This window comes from Desmodus rotundus, chromosome 10 (assembly GCF_022682495.2).
Source record: "Desmodus rotundus isolate HL8 chromosome 10, HLdesRot8A.1, whole genome shotgun sequence".
Taxonomy (NCBI): Eukaryota; Metazoa; Chordata; class Mammalia; order Chiroptera; family Phyllostomidae; genus Desmodus; species Desmodus rotundus.
In genome coordinates, this window is record NC_071396.1 from 18,291,986 (window position 1) to 18,315,531 (window position 23,546).

A 23,546-nucleotide genomic window follows, 5' to 3' on the forward strand; every position below is an offset into this window, starting at 1 on the left:
TAGGCATAGCAAGAAACTACTAAAATATGCAAACTTCCTCAGTTGTCCACAAAACACAAGGTGTTTGACTTCCGTGAAACAGGTAAAAACCCGCAGGGACACACAGTGAGGTGAACCGCCAGAACCGATGAGAGACAGCACACTGAGACAGACAGTGAGCTGGGGAGATAACGAAGCACTATAGGAAGGCCCAAATTTCAAAGGCATGACACAAACTGAAAATACGGAACGGCACCAACGAAAACAAAGTAAGTCGTTTGGCAGACACACTGGAGAAGCAAACTGCAGAGACGAGGAAAGAAAGATGGGGATTCTGAAGGGAAGAGGACCCCTGTGGCGAGGGGAAGGGGTGCCACGTGTTCCTGGGGAAGAATCTGGCAGACGGGAGAACACAGACTGAAGCTGTGCTTGAACGACTCCCCTCTCCGTTTTAAAAAGACCTAAGTGCCCTGGTTAAAAACCCTGGGTGACGCGTGCATTTAAAAGGTAATGCAGCATACAAGTTACATACTGTTAACCCCCAGTGTGTCCTGTGCATCACTGTGCAAACAGTGAATTTATACTTCTTCAGCAAAACATGAATCTTCCCATTAAGTGGGATGTATAAGAGCGCTGAATAGTGATTCCGATATTTTTTTAACTAACCAAGTTTTTATTCATATGAAAGAACAGAAAAGCAGTTTCAAAATGTAAAGGTTGGCAAAGATAGCACCAACATGCTTTTCTTTTTATTTATAAACCGAGGACATTTGAGAGAGAGAGAGCAAAACAGAGAGAGGCAGTGACAGAGACCTTGATGTGAGAGAAAAACGACTCGGTGGCCTTCTCGAACATGTCCCGACCTAGGATCAAACCCACAATCTCAGTATGTGCCCTGACAGGGAATCAGACCCACAGCCTTTCAGTCTCCAGGATGATGCTCCAACCAACTGAGCCACACTGGCCAGGGCAATGAGCTTTTCTTTAAAATTCAGTGATTTGAAGACCCTGGCAAACTGGGAGATCTGGCTAATTAGGAATCTAGATTGGGAAGTCCTGCCTGGGACATCAGGACCTCACTGAAGTCCTCCAACAAAGACTGAGTAGATGGATGGATCCAGAAGTAGTGACAAGTTTACAGGAGAGGTTTTAACTAGATTCTCTCTTCTATGGCCTAGAAAGTCAGTTTCCCACATTCTTTAACCAACTTAAACGAGACTGCTCACCTTCTCAGCATCCATATGAATCTTTTCTAAAAGACAAGCTCTCTGTCAGCCCGTGACAGAGAAGGTAGGTCCCATGGTGGCTTCGACCCACAGCTAAGGAAGAACACCGTGGAGGACCAGTGAGAATCCTGGCATTGCTGCCGCAGACTCAACAGTGAGATGAGGAAAGTAGTCGGGCTGCAGGCTCAGGAGACCAGAGACCACAGGATGTGGCACTCAGCCACATATGTGTGAGCGTGGCAGTCACTAGGTCCCTGTGGCTGGGATGAGGGAGACCGAGGTCAGGGGACTGGAGAAGAGGCTGCATGAGTCCTGCCCACCGATGGGCTAGAGGCCGATCCGGACACATACAGGTGGGCACAGGGAACGGACACGAGGTTCACTTGGGAGGCAGGACCATCTGGGGTCACTGCTTTATGCGATTCAACAGAGTGAATGAAGGAAACTGTGGGAACCTTGTATGCAGTTCCCATATAACATATTTAAAAGACATATGTAGAGTTGGGTTTAAAATATTTACAGTAAAAAACCATTTTATTTGCAACTACTTAAATTTATAATTAAAAGTATATCATAGGGTATGCGGTTTTAAAAACTCATCCAAAGGAATTGCAAAAAAAAAAATGAGCAAAAAAAAAAAAAGTTAAAAAATTACTATTTAAGTCTTTTTTTTTTCGCATTTACCATTTAAGTATATCAAATGGGAAATAACACCCAAAGAGTAGTGATTTTTCTGATTGAAATTTATTTCTATCTTTTAAAAAATGTGTCTATATGTTACCATTTATACCTGTATTTCTCCTATAACCATATATCATATTTGGAACCTTAAATAAAAGCTATAAGGAAAATGCCGTATTAGACAAGAGTGTTTAATAAACTGATATCTGAGAAAAAAACTTTTCCTTTGTTTTCTTTCTTTCAGTTCTTTACAATTTGTGAAATCTGTTTGAACACTTAACCTCTCTGGTAAATATTCACGTTTAACAACACGGAATGCAGTACGGAAAAGCCAATAAAATCACCGTCAACACAATAAAATGAAAAGCCCAACGACAAAACTCATCCCCAGCCTCAGCAGCGACGACAGTGTTTGTCCTTGCGGGGGCAGTGACTGGAGGGAGATGCGGGAGGCAGAAGGTGTTTCTAGAATATGTAGCTTTGAATTTTCCAAAACCCATATTAGTAAGAGGTTTTTTTTAAAGGTAAAATTATTTTAAATAATATACTTGATTTCACCTAGCAATCTAAAATATTATTATTTCAACATGTAATAAACATACAGACTTGTTAATGGGATATTTTAAATTCACTTTTACCATTCTTTGTCTTCAAAATCCAGAGTGTATTTTATATTTATAGACTATCTTGTTTTGGATACCAACTTATCATTGAAAACACGTGACCTATTTCAGAATTCAGGACATTTACATAGTTGGAAAAGCACCTTCACATGCTTAAGTTGTTACAAACATGCATGTAAGTTTCCTAATCCCTTACTCAGGTATAAGTTTTCAAATTTAAGTCAATTACAATTAAACAAAACTAACAATTCAGTATCTGGAATGCTAGCCACATTCGAGCACCAAAGGGCCACAGGTGGATAAGGGCGACTGGTTTAGGCAGCAGCGCCCTGGGCCTAATTCCAAGTTTACAGACTCTCAAGGACCCTGGGCCACGGGGACAAAATGGGCAAACCCAACTGGAACGCGGTGCAGCCTGTCACAGGCTTGGATCTGTACAAAACTCAGCGGCACGGGACAAAGGTGAGAAGCTATCCCAGATTAAAAGAAACTGAGGCGGCGTAAAAATAAATACACGTACAAACCTTGACCGGATCTTGACTTAAAATAAGCTAAAAAACACATTTTCAGAACAACAGAAATATGAACGTGAACAGGGTAGTAGATGATGCCATGGAATTATCATGGTTAGGTGTATGAGTGGTGCTGTGGCTGCGTGTGTGGATGTGTGTACATATACACGCAATACACACATCCACATCCACACAGAGAAAGAAAGAGAAGACAGGAGGGATGCAGGGGAAGGAAGTGACTACTGCAAACTATTAATAACTGTTGAATCTAATTCAAGGATGCATGGATGTCTACTGATTAGTTTTCCAATTTTTTGTATGCTTGAAATTTTTCAAATAAAGCATTTAGAAAAAAAGATAAGCATCTGCCAAATCAGATAGAACATCATGGCCAAATATCATTATCAAAATGGAAATTTGCCTGAAAGCCCAACCAGATTCTCTCGCCACAATTTGGACACTAGCTTTTCACCTTCCAGGTGCTATTGCAGCGTGTGTGGTCCCAAACTCTGCAACGCTAACACAGTTGGAGACCAGGTGAACAGGTGCAGGTGCAACCTCATCTACTCAACTGGAACTACGCTCTTGAAAATGCACATTTTCATTCAAGAAATGTTGGCTGTGCACCACTCCGATCCAGGAGCTGTGCTGCATGTGTAGAACACAGAAATCAGAGCTGTGGCTCGCGGGCCCAGAGTCTAGCAAGGAAGACAGTTCATAAGCCAGTCACCATTATATACCTTGTCGTGCCTTTTCCTTTTTGCCCCCCTCTCCTTGACAGTGAACTACCTGAACTTCCCTTAACTATCACGCTCTGGCTTCTGAAGACCTTAAAAAGCAGTTTCAACTCTTCAGATCCCAGCATGCAACAACAGGACAAAAATCAGGCATTTTGCCGAGTGAAAGAAGCCACATACTGGAGGGAGCGTGTGCGTGGTTTCCTGTGCGGGAAGTTCTCTATCAGTCAAAACTAACCCACGGAGGGAAAGGTCGTGAAAGCAGATGCCCCCGGGGGGTGGGGGATGACCCGGGAAGGCATGTTGGGCAATTTTCTGAGCAATATGGAAATGTTCCTTATTGTGATGTGTGTGGGTCACACAAATGTATCCAATTGTCAAAACTGCACAGTTAATTTTTTTAGATTTCAGTGCATATAAATTTTACCTGTAAAATTTGACCACAGGTAATGGTGATAACCCAGTGGGGTTGGGCTACAGGACAGCTGTCCCAGGATCTTATCTGATGCTCTGAGCACGGCAGTATAGGGGTGCATTGAAGCCCAACCCCATCAGAGCAGATTCTGCCTCCAGCTTCATTAAAACCGGCTCTGGTCACTCCAAACAGACTGCAGTTAACACTGAACGACCTACACTGGAATGTGTGTCTGTTGTGACGATTCTATTGAAAATAAGTTTCTGTCCCATTGCAGAATTCCTTTCTGAGGTCTCACGTGTAGAAATAACATTTGTCTTGTTATTTAGTTCTGTGCACTGTTATATGTTGGTATAAAAATATGAAATGTGAACAGTTTAGTACTACGTGGTTTCCCCAAGGGAACTCACAAACTAGGAGACATGTAGCCTAACAAATAAAATAGCACAGGGACGTGTATAAAATTTAGTAAGTTATGCACAAATACTATGAGACCACAAAGGAAGGTAGGCGTAGGGGCTAAGCTGAGAGTCGGGAAGAACTTCTAAGATCAATTTTTCACTTAATCTCTGGAGAAGAGATAGGAATTGGGTGGAGAAAGCAAAGTTTAAATGGTACTTGAAACAGAAAAAACAGTGCATGCACAGGCACAGATGTGCACAAGTCGTGTTTTGTTTGTTTGCTTTTTTTTTTGGAGAAACTGCAATGTGCTGCGTCACGCTGGAGAAACGGAAGGAGAAATGGAAGGAATAAAGGGGCAGAGAGCAGGCGAGAGGCAGACAGGAGGGGTGTTGCATCACTACGAAAAGCCCGGTCTTCCAGAAAACCTAAAAACATTTATTCCTGAAGACGAATGCACCCCTATGTTCACTGCGGCATTATTCACGGTGGCCAAGACATGGAGACCGCCGAAGTGTCCTCTGACAGAGGACTGGATAAGGAAGCTGCGGCACATGTACGCTGTGGAATACTACTTGGCCATAAGAAAAGATGAAATGCTGCCATCTGTGACAACATGGATGGGTCTTAAGAATATCATGCTAAGCAAAATAAGACAGAAAAAGTAAAGAACCATGTGATTTCACCCATATGTGAAATATAAGACTGAAAGCAACAAATGAACAAATAAGACAAAAAAAAAAAACTTGCAGACATAGACAACAGTATGGCGGTTATCAGACAGAGGGGGTGGGGGCTGTAAAGGGTAAAGGGGTCAAACACTTGGTGACAAAAGATCTGACTGTGGGTGGTGGGCACACAAGGCAACATACAGAGCATGTATCACAGAACTGTACACCCGAAACCTGTATGATCTCGCTAACCAATGTCACCTCAATATATTTAGTAAAAAAGGAAAAAAAGAATGTGGAAATTGTGGTATAAGTTGTCTACTCATAAATATCAAAAATGATTAATCATTGATTTAAATCTAAAGTATAACAGATTTAACAAAGTCAGGGTACAAGAAAATTCACTTAATAAAACCAGGAATTTGCATCTCCAAGAAATACAGTGTGGTCTCGTAGGCGAAGGAGAGCCAGTGCAGGCCTGGGAGGTCAGTGCGTGAGCAGGTCTCCGTTTTAGAAACACAGGCCCCGCCACAGCACGGAGGGCACAGGGGAGGAGGGAGAGTAAGCGAGAATCCAGAAAGAAACGTATTTCTTCACTTCACGTCTACATCATTGAGGTCACGTCCAGCCACGCTCACCTTACTCAACTAGAGCCTCTCGTGGTGGGATCGGACGGTTCGCGGCATGTCGGTTACAAAGGCCAGCGGCCACCCCTCCTGCCTTGTGTGTGTGCACTGCAGACCCGAGAGGCGCGCGCTGTACAGGGTGCTCCCCACCACCTCACCTTACGCTGTGTGGCCCCCATTCGCACAGACTTCACGTCCACGGCCTGGTAGGTCAGCCACAGGCCTGTGTTCACGTGCTGGATGTAGCAGACCGAGTCTCCGTACTTTATCTCAGAGGTCCCCATGCCATCGACTTCTTTTCTCACCCCTGCATCCAACTTTTCCTAAGGAGAGAGGAAAAGGAGCTAAGCAAACCTTTTAAAACACTACTTTACATTAAAAGAACTTGGCCTTGTGGTAAATATGTTCCTTGAAAAATTCAGCCCTCTGAAGTCCCCTGAAATAATAATGGTTGAATATTCTATTCTAACAGTTCAACTTCTACTGAAGCATCAAGTAACAATTGTAAGAATAAGTAACCTTTTCTTGAATTATTCACATGGAGAGAAATTTATTTTGGCATAACATCAAATTTTATATTGCTCAATGACAACTCCAAACCGGAGATCTTAAAATGAGTAGTGCCGGCTTCATATACTTTCCAGATTATTGTTTTCTTTATTGGTTCTTAAGAGCATAGGTTCATGGGACAGCAAATCCAGGCCTGAGTCCAGTCTCTGCCACTTGCTACTGTTGTGGCCTTCAGACAAGTTAATTACAGCTTTCAAGCTTCCGACTTCTCATCTGTAAATAAAGTCAACAAAAGTATTTCCCCCACAGTACCAGAAAAAAATGAGATAATGTGTGTAAAATTTTCAGCACAGTGTCTGGGATAAACACTTAATTTTTAATGATTTTGACCATGAAAATGATGGTGACGGTGATTTTGTTAACAAGGATGTCAACTGTTAACAATGATTTCTTTAGAACTATTCAGAACTGCTGTGGCTCAGCTTCCAATACAGCAATTTCCAGCTCGGGCTTTCTCTAAAGTGTCACAAGGGCTGAACTCCCTCTGCTGTGAAGCAGTCGATGCTCTGCTACCAGCTAAATGTGTCTTTCAAATCCCTATGTTTACCAAAAAATTTTATCCTCACCTAAGGCCTTTTTCACTGCTTTGGGGGGTGGGGGGAGAGAGGAAGAGAGAGATGACAGAAACATCAGTTGGTTGTCTTCTTGTACTTCCCATACGTGCCCTGACCAGGAACATGACCCGTGACACTTCAGTCCACTGGATGACGCTGCAACCTACTGAGCCACACCGGCCAGGGCTCAAACCCTTGTGTCTTAATGCTTCCTCATTCAACTGTCCTTTTAATTCCCACCACCCCCCCCTTCAGCAATTCACTGTCATGAAGTTTTGCACAGTCCTTAAAATAATAGAAAAAAATTTAATATTCTTTTGGTTGCAATACCTCTTTTAGTAGTTTCTTATTCTCCTTGGTCAAATTTTCCTTGTTAAATTTACTTTAAGTTCCTTTCATGACTTCGGTTATTTGGCTGTTCTTTGAAATTAGTAATAGTTATACAATGTTGTAACTATTACTAATTCTGTATTAGCTATACTAGATCTAAATTAGGGGCCTTTAGTTCCGGCATCACCTTTTAAATTTTATTTTTCTTTTGAGTAAAATTCATGTCTGTTATACAAAAAGGAAAATTTAAGCAAAAAATCTGTCATTTGAATACTCTATTAGTAATAATTCAAAATGATTATGACCTTCCATCAACAACTGAAAATCAAAATGAGTTGAAATTGTTAAGGTCAAGGCCATATAAGAAAATGAATACAATTACAAATTAAGTTGATTTAACCATTATGCAAATAATTTGTAACACTATTCCAAGTATCTGTAATACAATAGATAACAAAGTATTCCAATTTCATTTTACCAAACAAGATACACTACTAATCTACTTACACTAACCCTATCAATAGGAAAATTAAATCCTGGTGGAAAATGCAACAATGTCATCATCTCCTCAGATTCTACCTTTTCTTCCCCTTTACCCAAGGAAATTAGTTGGTAGTCTATTTACAGACTCGTGGGTTGTGTGTTGAGGGGCCGCAGGTACTAACTGTGAGGTTAGGCTGTGTCTAATTTTTACCAAACTGGTTCCATCACTGTGAATTAGAAGTTTTAACTGTGAAACTTCATGAAGACTGCCTCTCAAGTCAGGTAAAAACTGCTAAAGCGACATGAGAAAAAATGAAAGAACATAGGCCTTCCTCCTTCTATTTCTTGGCTGTGTGTGTGTGTGTGTGTGTGTGGCTCAGGCTTAGGAGAAATTTGGGTGAAAATAATCCAGACCTTTCGAACAAGCACAAGAAGCAGCACAACGTGAACCGGGAATGGGGCAGCTGGTGAAACGTCTAACAGAAACTCAGCCGGTGTCACTAAAGGTAAGTGTCCCGAACAGACAAGCAGCAATGGTCCAAATTCTGTATTAGCGAGACCATATCGAAACTATGGGCCTTCAGTTTTGGAATGACCTTTTAAATTTTATTTTTCTTTTGAGAATTCCAGCTTTGGCAATGATGGAATAGTTTAGTTGGACTAATCCTCATAGATAATTACACATTTTCAAAGAAAAATGCTTTTGAAAACCTATCTGGATGCCCTTGAGGGGGACAAACTGGAGAGCAGTCTCCACTCTAAAGGGGAGCAGCACCCGGGAGACTCACACAACGCTGCCTTGGCCTCAGGCTGCCCTGCCCCACGTGCCACCCACAGCCCAGACAGAGCGACACTGTGCCTCACTGACTGAGGAGTCAGGGGACACGCTTGGGACCCCAGCAGCCTGCGAATCAGAAAAGCTGAATCACAGAAATAACCACAGGACCTGCTTATAAAATCCACTGCAATTCTTGCTGACCACTGAACCACGCGCACTCCAGAAAGAGCCAGTGCAGAAACGGAAGCTGAAACCACTAAGCAGAAACAGAAGCCACGGCCCACTGTGAACGGGAGAAAGCTGGAGCTCCGGCCCAGCAGGGTTAACTGCCTGCCCAAACCGAAACCTCCATTCAGAAGACAGCCCTAACAAAAGGCAGTCTCTACCACAAAGCTTCCAACATCCTGTGTACTGTCAAGAATGAGAGGTGAAGAAATAAGGAAACTGATCTGAACTAAATTTTAAACCAAGTGACCTGTACTAAAGAAAAAAAACGCAATAGAAACTGATGCAAAGTATTAGTAGGCAGAGAATTTGAAACAACTATTATAAATATAAAATATGTACAAGGGCATAAAGGAAAATATATGCATAATGAGTAAAAATATGAGGAATCTCAGTCGAGAAATATAAATTATAAAAAACAGAATGTAATGAGAAAATGAAAACATCAATTAAAATGTAAAATTACTTAAATCAGGCTAATATCAGATGACAATCATAGACTGAGTGGATAAAGTTGAAAGCAGGTAATGAACAAAAGTTTTCCAATCTCAAGATCAGATGGCTATTACAAACACCCTGACGTGCCAAACCGGCACATTACAAAGCCAAAGCCACTTCTGAACAACTGTCCTTACTAAGTGACACGAAAGGCATTGGAGGCACCACACCAGACTCCCTAATAAATGTAAACGAGTCCTGTAGGACTATGTTCTTACTCTGTGGACCAGATGGTTCAAAGAGACTCTTCTAGCATTAATTGAATCATCCTTAAATCTACTCACATTATTCTGCCAAGCGGCTGAGAGGATGAAGGGATAAAGGGGCCTTTCTCTTTAGATAATGGGAGTCTTTGTGTTTAAAATAGCCAGTCCTCCTTTGGACAAGTAACAATTCAAGTGAGGAAAGGTAAGGGTCAATAAAAAAGCTGCATTTGCTCTTTTTCGGTGCCACATTGAAGCACAGAATAGTTGCTCACTGTGAAATATGCCACAGGGTCAGAGAAATTACTCCCCATCCAGGGAAGAGTTGCAAAATATACAGATACAGCTCTCTTTATCCCTGGCATTCAGAAATCTTCTGAGGAGACTGACAGGTGGGCTTGTGCAGAAAAGGAATTTGGACATTTCCTGTGCTGGGGGTGGGGGGTCTCTGCAGCAGTGAAACGAGTCATGAGCTTCTGAGGAGCCCTCCATCACCCTATGTGACCCCTCTCCCCGAGTGTGGGCTGGGCCAGTGAGTATGAAAAACATCAGTCCTGAGATTAGGTTACATCATATGGCAAAGGAGAAGTCATGCAGGTGTAATTAAGGTCCCTAATCAATTGGCCTTGAGCAAATCAAATGGGAGATTATCCTGGGGGAGGGATGCTCAGTGAGCCCTTAGTAGACAGCAGAGGTTTTCCCTGAGCTCGGAGACCACATACAGCCAGTGCCCATGGCGTTCCACCCTGGCCCTGGCCTGCCTTTCCACACCCCTCACCCTGTGGCTGACTCCACTGCCTCGTGATCTCATAAAGTAAGCCCATGAGAGGGGAGGAGGGGAAGGGTGTAGGGGGAAGAGAGGGACAGATTTGTTGTTCTACTTATTTATGCTCTCATTGGTTGATTCTTATATGTGCCCCGACTGGGTATTGAACCATCAACCTTGGTGTATCGAGATGACATTCCAACCAACTGCGCCACCTGGTCGGGGCCCCCTCAGTATTTCTTCATACCTGGTGTGGGCTCTGCTTGTCTGGTTGACCTCTGACTGATGATGTGCCTCATCTTCCCCAACAGAGGTTGCAGCTAGCTCTTTGGTTCACTATCATTAAAAAGGATCAGCATAAAAACTATCACTGAAATTGCATATCTTCTGTAAAACCACAGTTGGCATTATTTTTTAATGTATTTTATTGATTATGCTATTACAGTTGTCCCATTCCCCACCCTTTATTCTCCTTCACCCTACACACCCTCTCCCACCCACCCCTTAGTTCATGTCCATGGGTTGTACATAAAAGTTCTTTGGCTTCTCCATTTCCTATACTACTCTTAACCTCCCAGTCTATCTTCCACCTACTATTTTGCTACTTATTTTGTGTACCTTTTCCCCCATTCCACCCCTCCCCTTCCCCACTGATAACCCTCCACGTGATCTCCATTTCTGTGATTCTGTTCCTGTTCTAGTTGTTTGTGTCTTAGTCTTCTAGTCTTAGTGTTCTAGTGTTAGTTTGTTTTTGTTTTCTGGGGTTTTTAGGTTCGGTTGTTGATAGTTGTGAGTTTGTTGTCATTTAACTGTTCATATTTTTGATCTCCTTTTTCTTTGATAAGTCCCTTTAACATTTCATAAAATAAGGGCTTGGTGATGATGAACTCCTTTAACTTGACCTTATCTGGGAAGCACTTTATCTGCTCTTCCATTCTACATGATAGCTTTGCTGGATACAGTAATCTTGGATGTAGGTCCTTGCCTTTCATGACTTGGAATACTTCTTTCCTGCCCCTTGTTGTCTACAAGGTTTCTTTTGAGAAATCAGCTGATAGCCTTATGGGAACTGCTTTGTAGGTAACTGTCTCCTTTTCTCTTGCTGCTTTTAAGATTCTGTCCTTATCTTTCATCTTGGGTAATGTAATTATGATGTGCCTTGGTGTGTGCTTCCTTGGGTCCAATGTTTTTTGGACTGAGCTTCCTGGACTTCTGGAAGTCTATTTCCTTTACCAGATTAGGGAAGTTCTCCATTATTTTTTTCAAGTGAGTTTTCAGTTTCTTGCTCTTCCTCTTCTCCTTCTGGCACCCCTATAATTCAGATGTTGGAACGTTTAAAGTTGTCCTGGAGTTTCCTAAGCCTCTCCTGATTTTTTTTGAATTCTTGTTTCTTCCTTCTGCTCCAAACCATTGATTTGAGTACCGATTTCCTTCCCTTCACTGTTGGTTCCCTGTACATTTTCCTTTATTTTGCTTTGCATAGCCTTCACTTTTTCCTCTATTTTGCGACCATTCTCAACCATTTCTGTGAGCATCCTGATTACCAGTGTTTTGAACTGTGCATGTGATAGGTTGGCTCTTTGTCACTTAGTTGTATTTTTTCTGGAGCTTTGATCTGTTCTTTCATTTGGGCCATTTTTTTGGTCTTGGAGCACCTGTTACGTAGTAGGGGGCAGAGCCTTAGGTATTTGCCAGGACGGGGCAACCCAGGTCACTATATGTGGGGGAGAGGTCCAAGAGGGAACAGTGCCGCTTGCTTAGCTCTCGGCCAGTTTTCAGTCATTTCCTCCACTAGCCACAAGCAAGGGCCCTTCTGGTGCTGATTCCTGGGTGGGTAGCTTTGTATACATACTAGGACCCTGTGGGTCTCTCCTGTGAGGCTGGGAGCTTACCCTGCCACCTCAACCCCCACAAGTTTTTACAGCCAGAGGTTCTGAGGCTTTATTTCCCTGCGCTGGAACCCTGGGTTGTGGGGTCTGTCTCACTCCCCAGTTGCTCCTCCCAGTTTATCTGCCCACAAATGTGGGACTGCCCACTTTGCCAGCCACCACCTTGCCGCAAGTTCTCACTGCCCCACCTTCCTGTCTCCGCCCCTCCTATTGGTCTGGATGAATGTTTCTTCTTTAACTCCTTGGTTGTCAGACTTCAATACAGTTCGGTTTTCTCTCAATTCTGGTAGCTTTTTATTTTTAAATCTGTTGTTGTCCTTCTTTTGGTTGTGTGAGGAAGCACAGTATATCTACCTATGCCTCCACCTTGGCCGGAAGTTGGCATTATTTTCCATTATGCTAGCAGCACCCCTTGAGAAAGAGTTACTGCAAAAAAAAAAAATCTCTTTTGAATATAATCCTGATCAAAATAAAAATTCATCTCTAATGATAACTTTGTATAATTATTTTGCTAGGAAAAATACATGCTCTTTATTTTGCTTTTACTTTTTAGATATTAATCAGTCACTGAACCACTCTAGTGGGTACTCACCAGATCACAGGTACACCACGCCTCTTTCCCATCTGCTGTTATTATTGTAATATCTTTAATTTTCTTATTAATGAGGGCTTTGGTTTTACTACTTAGGTTCAAAGTCTGGATCTGCCACATAACTTATCTAAGCCTCAGTTTCCTCACCTGCACAATTAGGATTAAAAATAGTACCTGAGTGTCATAGGGCTGAACTAGAATTAAATGAGATAATGTAGATAAGGTACTTGCACATTATTTGGCCCATAAATTAACCATTACTCTTATTTTTATTGTGTTTTGTAAAGCATCAAGACATTTTTTGAACCAAGAATAAAAACCCCAAACAAAAATAACATAGTAAAAAACTATGTCCTAAAAACGGTTTTGCCCATTCTATTTTTGCACTTGCTCCATGCACCCTGTGGTCCCTCTGGCAGCCTATCTGAGTCTGGTGTTTCACCTTCTCAGCAGCGGCAGTTTCTATTCATGGTGCCTGGAAGAGGAAAAATGGGAGGAAACCACCCAGACAGGAACATGTCAGTGGCATTTTAAACCAAAAAGTTACATCTTGGGGAAGTATAACACATCTGTGACTGGCGAGATCTACCTTATGTTTAAACCTGACATTTCAACACATTTCAAAGTGAGGGTTGAGGATTCTAGGTGCAGAGAAAATGAAGAATAGGCCCAAGAAAACCTACATTAATCAAACTGAATTGTCCGTTATGTGAAAATGTCTTCTTTAGGAGCAGAGCAACATAAGCATTTGCAATAAAGATGTATGTCAAATCATCCCATTGTACACCTTACAATTCCACAATGTTGCATCAATTATATCTCAATAAAGCTGGGAAAATAAGAGGACCAACATAGGTTATATTATAATCTATTTTCTACTTTGTTCTGCTTATTCTGAATATGTGCAGTTGTCAACGACTATTGACTCTCCTGTCCAATCCTGAATTTCAGATGGGCGGCTGAGCACTCCCATCACTGTCCAAGACGTCCTGATGACGATGGGGGGAGGTGCTCCCCACGTTAACGAGTAGTATGAGTCTTTAAGGCCATTCTCACTTATCACTTCAAGTAAGGAAAATCACAGTGATTTGTAAAGTTTCAAATATATACTAGCAAAGAGGTCTCACACAGTTGTAGGCAAAGGAAAACCAATATAAATGCAAGGGTTCATGCCAGACAATTTTCACTTCAGAATTTCCAAAACCATACCCCTGAATCCAAGGTAAAAACTGATATTTTCAACTGACATAAAAAAGCTTAGTTTTTCATCAATAATGAAAACTTGATTTGCAAAACAGTAATTAGGTCAATCAATAGTCATTTATTAATTGCACACTGAATGTCTACCTAAAATCAAAGAAATATGGTACATTAAAAAAGCCTTCCAAAAAATTTAAGTGCTCATTATTTTCATTGGAAATATTATGACAAAAATATGTAACGATATGGCAAGCAATTCAACCTGTCAGTGGCACTATGAGAAAAAAAACAAGTGCACCTTTTAGTGAACCCGACATGTATTTCAGAGACCAGAGCCTGTAACCGAATAATCATTAACTGTTTAGGTACACCATTTTCTCTAAAATATAGACAATATAAAACAACATTTTATTTTTTAAATATACAATTTAATCTTTAATTGGGGACTCTGCTTTTATTCTATTTTAGTCAGTAAGTTCAATGCTTCTTTATTACGTGATTGCAGAAAATAATTTTTATCATGAATGGGTTTTACATTCATGAGGCTACCTGTATTCCAGTTAAAATGAGTTGATATTTTAAACATTACAATCACCACTATTAATAACTCTTCAATTTTTCACAACATGTTCATATGTATGCATGAATTTCTGTCCCATTTACTTTTCCCTAGGACACCAGTTGGTATTTTGGAACTTCTTTCCATTCCCAACTGGAATATATTTATGCTTCCTTTCAGAATAAATTTTACTGGCAACTTCAAGAGCCCACAACCTGGAAAACATTGCTATTTATCCTATTTTGGCCTACATTAGTTGGGATTGGGAGATCATGTGAAATACATGTGAGAATATACATACAACATACATACATACTTAAGAAACACAAAACCCTTCAAATCATCTGAAATACAGTCTAAAGCACAAGGTGGAAGTCACATACTGGGGAGACACCTAAAGTCACTGCCGTGGGACAGAGTGTCAAGTGTAGGAACATTTTGTTCACATTCATTTGCTTATAAAAGCCACATGCATTCAGACAAATGAAAAGAAGCAATTTCTAGAAACTACTTATTGTGATAATATTGGGTTAGCCAAACATGATTTTTTCCATAAAAGACACATTTCTCATTTTCATCAGTAACTTTATTGATTTGGATATTTTGACTATGTCAGCTATCTTCTGCCTGTATAAGGTTGATTATTCTCCATTAATGTGTCAATTTGATCATTGTCAACTTCAACTGGTCTGCCCGACCATGGAGCATCATCCAACAAGAAATCTCCAGCATGAAGCTTCGCAAACCACTTTTGACACATTCTCCAGCACCTTCTCCATACACTGCACAAATCTTTCTTTTTTTGGATTTCAGTTGCATTTTCACCTTTCTTGAAATAATAAAGCATAAATGTTGTATATTTTCTTCCATCTTCAGTATTAAAATGGCTACACAAATACTCGCCAATTTTGATGTTTTTTTTTTTTAATTCACGCTGAAATGACAGCCGTCACAATACAATCTAACCAAACTGTTTTGAATGAAGTTAAAGACAACTAAGCACTATTAGAGCCATCTTACAGAAAAAAACCAAAGGAACTTTTGACTAACCCAATACATTTCATTCACCAGCATACTACAAACATTATGTCTGTAAAATTAGATCAGTTTCATTTACTAGGAAATTCACTTAAAACCCATAGTATATAAAATAAGATACAATTGCTTTCTATCTATCAAAATTAGCAAAGATTTTTAAGAATAATCTGTTGATGAGGGTGCACAGAACATAACTTTCCTGTGCTGCTGCACAGAATGAAAACTGGCACCCAGCTCTGAAGGGCATGCGTAGGCTCCCTGGACCGTGACCGGCGCAAAGCAGGTGGCCATGCGAGACTGTGCCCTGCAGACACTGCCATCGGAGAGCCTGCAGAATCAGCACCTTCGGAAACCTCATATTCCTTAACCAACCTGTCCACCTTTCAAAAAGGAAGCATCGGCAATACACAGAAATATGTGGAGACAAAAATGTTCAATTTACGGGCACAAAATTCAAAACTCACTAAATAAACAGGAGTAGCTAAATAACTCATGATAAATCTATATAACAGAATGTTGAATTACTGTCAAAATTTTATTAATCAAGGCATACAGTTGTATATTAAGTAAAAATTATATACAACATAGTATATAATGTGCCTACTTTATTTCATATCAGATATGCATATAAGTAAAATAAGTAGAAACAATGTTGTTTCTAAATGATGGGTTGTACGTGATTTTAATTTCCTCTTACGACATTTTTGCATTCCTTTTTTAAAATGTTCTGTAATGACTATGCATTAAATATATAATAAACAAATAATTCTAGAAAGAAATTATAGGAAGATTTACTGTCTCTACCTCCCAGAAAAAACTTTAATTACATAACTAGCCATTATTTTAGAGTTGGAATTCTACTGTGATTTTAAAATTAAAACGTTTTCCTGGCCTTCAGCTTCACCTTCTCTCGTCTCAGCCACGCCATCACGCTCAGTTATCAGCGTGAGTTAAACAAACTGAGTGTTCGGCAGCGAGTCAGTACCACCTGCACAGGGCAGCGGGTCCTCACACACAACTGCCAGGTAAGGGCCCAGCCACAGAGACACTGAAGAGATCGTTAAATAGGGGCGCGGGGAGCCTGCTCTCCATGCGATGGCATGACGCAGTGGCCAGAATCCAGAAATAGCCAAAATTCTCCAAGTGAGTATTAGGAGAGATATTTGGAGAAAAAGGTTTCAAAGGCTATTGTGTTCAGCAAGAACTTTCATTAACAGCTTTTGAAAATATGCATAGCTTTTAGTCAGCATGTCCAGTTCTAGGAATCTATCCTTAAGAAATAAATTTAAAACGTGCACAAAACGTATGCCCAAGAATGTCAGTGCAGTGGTTGTTTTTTCTCAATTGATTTTTTGTTACAAAGAAATATGGCTACTTTAACAGGCAGAATAATCCGGAGGTTGACTTTTTTAAAGTTGAGCAAAATTTTGTCCTGCACCCATGGTCCCAAGCACTTCTAATTTGATCTCCCTGAAGCACCCAAATGTAAACAGTCAGAGCAGTCCTTCCCTGTCAATCATCTGGTCAGACACAAACACACACAGAGGTTTATTCAAATTAAAACAATAACACTTTGTAATTACAGCTTTCTTTTCTTTCACTCAACAGTATTCTGATGGACGTATTTCCAGATCAACACATTCTGATAGCTAATATCATTTAGCTATCAACTATATTTATTAAACACTTGACTCTTTGCCATGGCAAAGAATGATAAAGTTAACTTGCTCAGGCTTTATTTTATTTCTGTCAAATAGAAAACACTAGATTGCTAGATTAGCAGCAAGTTTTAACATCTGCTCACGTATTTTTCCCTTCTGCGATTCCTTCTCCACTGGAATACCCCAGGCCCTTTTGGCTGGAGGCACCCATCTGCCTCCTGGAGAATTAGTATTATTAAAGAAAAAAGGAAAATGGAAAGAGTGTGTCAGTATTCAGCTTCCTACAACAAAACCAGGATGTTTGGAGACCGGAGGAATATGGTTGTTATGGAAATGATGAAAAAGGAAGATGAACTCAGCATTCCCATTTTCCCTGCAAGAGGAGGACTTGGGGAGCCATGATCAGACAACAGTGACAGGCCTGTGGAGCCCGTGCAGGGCAGAGCGGCCCCTCGGCTGCGTGAGGCTGCGTGCGGTGTAGAGTGAACCGCCTGGGCTCACTGAGCACACCCAGGATTCCGGCTGGGCCTGGTTGTTTAAACCCACTCTGGCCAGGTGGCTGGGGCCCAGACAAACTCGTGCCCACTGACTACCCTGTGATCCCAGCTGGCGACTGAACAAGTGACTCGCTTGCCCTGCCCTGGGCTTCCGCTGCTGTGAAACGGGGCCCAGATCCCCAGCAGATCAGTCATGTAGAGTGCACGGCTCTGCTGGCTGACCTACTCAGCACCACAGAATGGAAGCAGTTACGGGCTCTAAAAGGCCAAGTGGTAGGGGAGGTAGGGCCCCTGCCTCCCAGCGGCCTCAACAAGCTCTAAGAGACAGAACCATGAGCGTGTCCCCAGCTACCAGCCAGGTCCCTCCCCTTCCAGTGTTCCTGAGTGAGTGAATGTCAATTAGGGGCAGGGCCCAGGACAGCTCAGTTCTCCAGGCCCTAGATGGCGTGGAATACGCACATGTATGACATGCCCTATGGCACATTATTTACGTCTTGTACACATTTTCTTATGTATCGTCTGCCTAACTGTCCCGAACGGAAAAACCTGACTGGTGTCTCTGACTCCTAGGCTCTTCCGTGTGTTTCTTCTTGCGCCTCCTGCAGGCTTTGCGGTCTGGACACTCATACCCGGTTATGGCGTTTGGCAACTGCTCAACCTCCAGTGCAGCACGCCCTTCGACACTGGGGAGTGTCCTCTGTCTCACTCAGCGCTCTGTTCAGCTGAAGCCCTCCTCCCCAAGAGTAAGACAGACTCCTTTCTTTTTTTTTTTTTTTTTTATCCTTGCCTGAGGATATTTCCACCATTGATTTTAGAGAAAGAGGAAGTGGGGGGAGAGAGAGGGAGGAATTACCAGTGTGAGAGAGAAACATGGATGGGTTGCCTGCTGTACACACCCCAAAAGAAGATTGAACCCACAACCTAGGCATGTGCCCTGACCAGGAATCGAACCCACAACCTTCTGGCATAGGGGGCAACGCTCCAACCGACTGACCCACCTGGCCAGGACCAGACGCCTTGCTTTCCGTCTGTATTGCCCTGCTACTGATCAGCCATCGTTTCATTTACAGCCTCTGCAAATGAAGCTGTTTACGTAAGTCTCAGCACCAGCATAAATCATACTTCATGAGCCAATACGAAATTGTCATTTTAAATTGTGGTTGAAGTCTATTTATATGCACTGATGGGGCAAATACACTGGGCCTTCACTCTGCGTGTTTTAGCCGTCACCCCGTGTGGCCCATGTCTCTGTTGACTATGGACCTCTGGCCGTGCGTGTATGAGCCCTCGCCGTCTTCTCCTGAGGCTGGTCAGCAGTGGCTCCGTCTGTCTCCCGCCAACATCCCTCTCTCCCACCACCACATTTTAGTAAAGTTTGTCATCCTGTAGGGTGTGCCTTTTCACTGGTAAATATCTTACAATTCTATCATTTGATTTTCCAGTTTTAAGAAAATATTCTTTGACTTTAGTGGCTTCATAGGGGCAATCAGAGCTCTTACTGTACCTGCCGCTTCTTCCTCCTCCAATTTCTGGTAGACAGATTGCGCCTCTCGTAATGCTGTCTGGACAATCTTTTCTGGAGCCTTCATCTGATATGCCTGCTCAGGACTTGTGTGTCTGGGGCGTGACTGCGCTAAACTACATCTGCTAGGGTGCCGATCACGTCTTCCAGCTGGGCTAACATTCTGCAGTAAAGCTGCATGTCACTTGAATAGCTCCCTGTTTTCTACATGGAAAGAGCTTCCTCCATCAGGTAGCTGATTCCTCTGTAGTGGGCTGAATATGGTTCCCACGGGGCTGTGGTGCCACCAGTGGATAAAGTCACAGATCCCGGCCCCTCTGCTTAGTCAGGCTTAAGGGAGAAGCCCAGTGACACCGAGTTTGTTCACAGTGAGACCAACTGCCTTCCAACCAGAGAGAAAAGGCGACTCAGCCCACAGCACCACCCATCTGATGCCCACCCAGGTACCACTGCCGAGCCGCCCTGTGGTTCACATGGCAAATACATGTGTGTGGGTCCTGAGATTCCCCACTGGAGAGTACCAGCTTTCTTTCACTATCACCACAGAAAACAGGGGCCTACAGGCTGTCCCTCCAAGAGATCTCCACCGTCTGTGTGCTCCAAAGCAAGAGCCCTGAGAGATGGAGTTGGGGGTACCGATGGGCCCCTGTCTTTTCAGAGCTGCTCTGGTCTCACCCAAACTTACCTTCACCTACAACTGGTGAGTAAAGCACAGTATCTTGAGACCAAAGCTAGCCAGTAAACGTCGTTCCTGTCACTACTCCCCATCTCACAAGCTTCATTAATTAAGGACAGAAATATACAACTGTGAGAAAAAATGAATGCAATCCACGCTGGACCTTTGTCAGTTGACCTGTGACTTTCAGCTGCTGCTGAGACAGCGCACTGTCAGAACACCTGCTGTCTTGCTTAGGAACCCACTGCACGGGCCGGTGAGCTGGGACCAGCCGAGTGCGAGTGAACCACTAGCCCTCCGACGGGACTCATGTGCACTCACTGTTCTCTGCTACTCACCGTCTGGTTCACAGCGAGTCCCCCTGGAGACCCAGTGGCACTCTTGGAGGTTCTGTTCTTACCAGTGAGTCACATAAGAAGAGGGGTCTAGAGTGCACATGTGCTGCACCTTTGAGAAGAGGCTCTGCCAAGCTCCACAGCCACACTCACAGCAGCACAAGCCCTGTGCCAGCCACACGTGGGCAGAGCTAAGGCAACGGAAAGGAGCTGGGAGGACCTGGGACCAGGCGAGGCACCTGGGCAGGGGTCGGAGGTTGAGGAAGTGGGATTTACTGGAGAGGAATGGATGGAAGAGAAGCTGGGAATTTACAAATGCATGTCAGCCACACTCTCATCAATTCTTTTTAGACTTCTAACATCAGAGGAAACGGGCTGGCTTTACTTACAGGAAATCCAACGTTATGGTTTATGGCTTACCTTGGAAGACCGGAAGGTAAACGCTGTCGACTTTACATCAGCTTTCTCTTTGTCCACCAGGAGAAGGGTTTTGTCTTCCAGGAGGCTCAGGTACTTCCCCGTTGTGACGTGGCGCAGTCTGAAAGGCTGGCCCCATCTTATATGGCTTCCACTCCACCTAAGGCAGACAGGCCAGATTGATCCCACAGCAGCCACACCGCAGGGCAGACAGCAAGTGGACTGTGCGTGTCAGCGTGAGCACAGGGCTCTGCCTGTGCTGCCCTGTTGCAAGTTCTCAAACACCTCAGGGCGCTGGTGGTGCTGATGTCAGTTCACAGAGACAAAATGGGCATTCTCGAGGACTAGGTGACGCTTAGCACATGCAACCGACAGTGCACAGCCGTGAGACCTGACTGTAGGTCTTCTGACTTGAAGTGTGACACCACCCACACTCTACTCAATAGTCACACACACAGGAATTGTAAGTTTAAACGTGACTTCAGAATTCACTAGTTAAAATCTTCCATTGGATTTGCAAAGACTTCAAAAATAGTGGGATAGTCAATGCCTAATTATGATTCATTGGAATTCATATATATAAACTGAAGTATATATTTACTTGAAAAAAGAAACAGATTCCTATGTTTTAAATTTAACATTAAAAAAAAACATATCTCATTAAAAACCAATGAACAAAAAGAGACAAACCAAGAAAATGAAAACTATTAAAAAAGCTCAAAAGGAAAAATAATAATAAACAGAAAATATAAACTAAGGTTACAGGAAAAAATATAAAAAACAAGTTATGATCATTAAGGCCTGCTTTTAAAAGTAGTGACTTTAAGGTAGGGTGGAAAAGGTAAAGCAAAGCAGAAGCCACCCCCGCTTCACCCAGTGCGGGTGTGGACCAACAGCCGTGCGTGTCCGAGCCATGGACTCCTGCGCCGCAGAGCAGAAACAGCTTCTGACTCACAGGACTTCCAGGGAGTGCGGCACCTCACAAAGCAAGGCCAGCCTCTCACCATTGATAAGAAACATGTTGACAATGGAACAATTTTTTAAAAACTAGGAATAAATGAATGGAAAAGAATTTCCATACATCTAAAATCTCGGGAGACAGAGGTGGCAGCGTTGGTGTTAGACAATTTGACGTGAAGCATAAAGGGAACACTGTCACGTGCTTTACAAAGAGGAAAGATAAACTCTAAAAGGCATGTACGTAATGGTCACTAATAATGAATCCAATAAATAAAAAGTAAAGATGTGGAGGATTTCAAACATCATCTCAAGATGACTTCATCAATTAATAAATTTGTTTTAATATGGAGTCATTAAAAAACCACTGAAGTCTACAAATTGAGAGTATTTTTTTACAAATATTTCTATTCTGCAGAACTGTAAGTCATTTTCATGCTGTTTTCCTAAACTGGTTTTTTACCCTGTGACGCTAGCATTGAGAACTTACAGTGCCATGATATTGTAGTAGGTTCATTTGTACGTGAATTCGTTCACAGAGACAAACACTTTAGACAAGTCCCCAACTAAATTAATAACCATGGGCCAATACAGGGCTGCAATGAACCCTGATAATAACCCCATATTATCTTAAAATAAAATTAAAGTTTGTCTTACCATGAGAGCATGTTAAGGCATTTCTAGTCAGAAAATAAATAAGCTTTATTTATTCCCTTCTTCTGAAATTAAAGTGTATTCTTTGCAAACGCTATGAAAAACATAATCACTTTTAATATTCATCTTCATGATTTGAAGTAGCATTTGAATATATTTTCTCAAATAATGACTCAATAATCAGAGCAAACAACTTCATTTTCAAATAGTCCAAAAATTTGACCAAACCCAGGCTTCTCAGCAGAGTTTCAGAGGGCGCTCTGCGGCCGCGCTCAAAGCTGTGTGCGGAGGCTCCTTGCAAGTCACTAGGGGCGCTCTGTTAGAATGGAATAAATTTGGCCACTTACTGGCAAACCACTGTGATGTTTAAGCACATTTTCTTCCGCTATGGGCACTCAAATTACCTGGTTTCAATGCCCACGGCCCAAAAGAAAAGAGGAGAAACCCAGGAGAATCAAGGGGGAAGAAAATAGTATTTAGTAAAAACTGAAAATGTAGCATAACATAGATATGTAAAGCAATGTCCTATGGTAACATAGAAAACTGGTCCCTCTGTATTACTTATAATTACTTCAAATTACCTCAAAGGAATGAGGAGCCCTTGGTCATTCTTCATGATATATCAACCTCTAATTTTATTTATTTATAACGTAATAAAGAAGAATTTGAAGTATATATAATGCATATTTTTAATTTCAATGATCATTCCCATTACAGAAACTAATACTTATCATACTTGCAAAGTTCCTACAAGTTTGCATTGGGGTAAATTACTAGAATAGGTTTCCTATTACATTTAACTCCTAATATTAAAACTTTATTAAAATGTTCATGATACTGAAAAACTTTTGACAGTGTTAAATTTATTTGTGTAAGTTTGCAATTATAACAAATATATAGTTTGGGGCTTCATTAAAGAAAAAATATGTAGACCATCCCAAATATTAGTTATTTAAAAATAACTAATGACCTTTGGAAATCAAGTTCTATAATAAAATATAAGCAGGATCTTTGACTATCATTACCTGAGTATAAAAAAAAATGAGTGATTATGTGGCCATTGCATATAATTAGAAGTGTAAATTAAATGCAATCTAATTTATACGTTAACAATAAACACCAAGCAGTTCAAAGATTCAGCAGAATCTGAAAAAAAATCTTTAAAATAATGACACGTTACCTATGTACCTCCTGCTTTCCCACTGTAGACAGGCAGGTAAAATGGTACCAATCAGCCTCACAGAGTAGAACAAAAAGTCTGTCTTTCACATTT

At 41.8% G+C, this 23,546-nt stretch overlaps 1 protein-coding gene across 7 annotated transcripts in view; it reads right to left on the reverse strand.

Annotated features, from left to right (window-relative positions):
* The window catches only part of RYR2 (ryanodine receptor 2), a 522,347-nt gene that overhangs the window by 261,520 nt on the left and 237,281 nt on the right, over positions 1–23,546 (reverse strand). For all 7 annotated transcript variants that reach the window (XM_071219601.1, XM_071219596.1, XM_071219600.1 and 4 more), the window contains exons 12-13: positions 20,666–20,822; positions 6,028–6,192 (exon numbers count right to left, since the gene is read on the reverse strand). In XM_071219601.1, the coding sequence (XP_071075702.1) occupies positions 6,028–6,192; positions 20,666–20,822 (322 nt within the window). The remainder of the gene's footprint in view (positions 1–6,027; positions 6,193–20,665; positions 20,823–23,546) is intronic.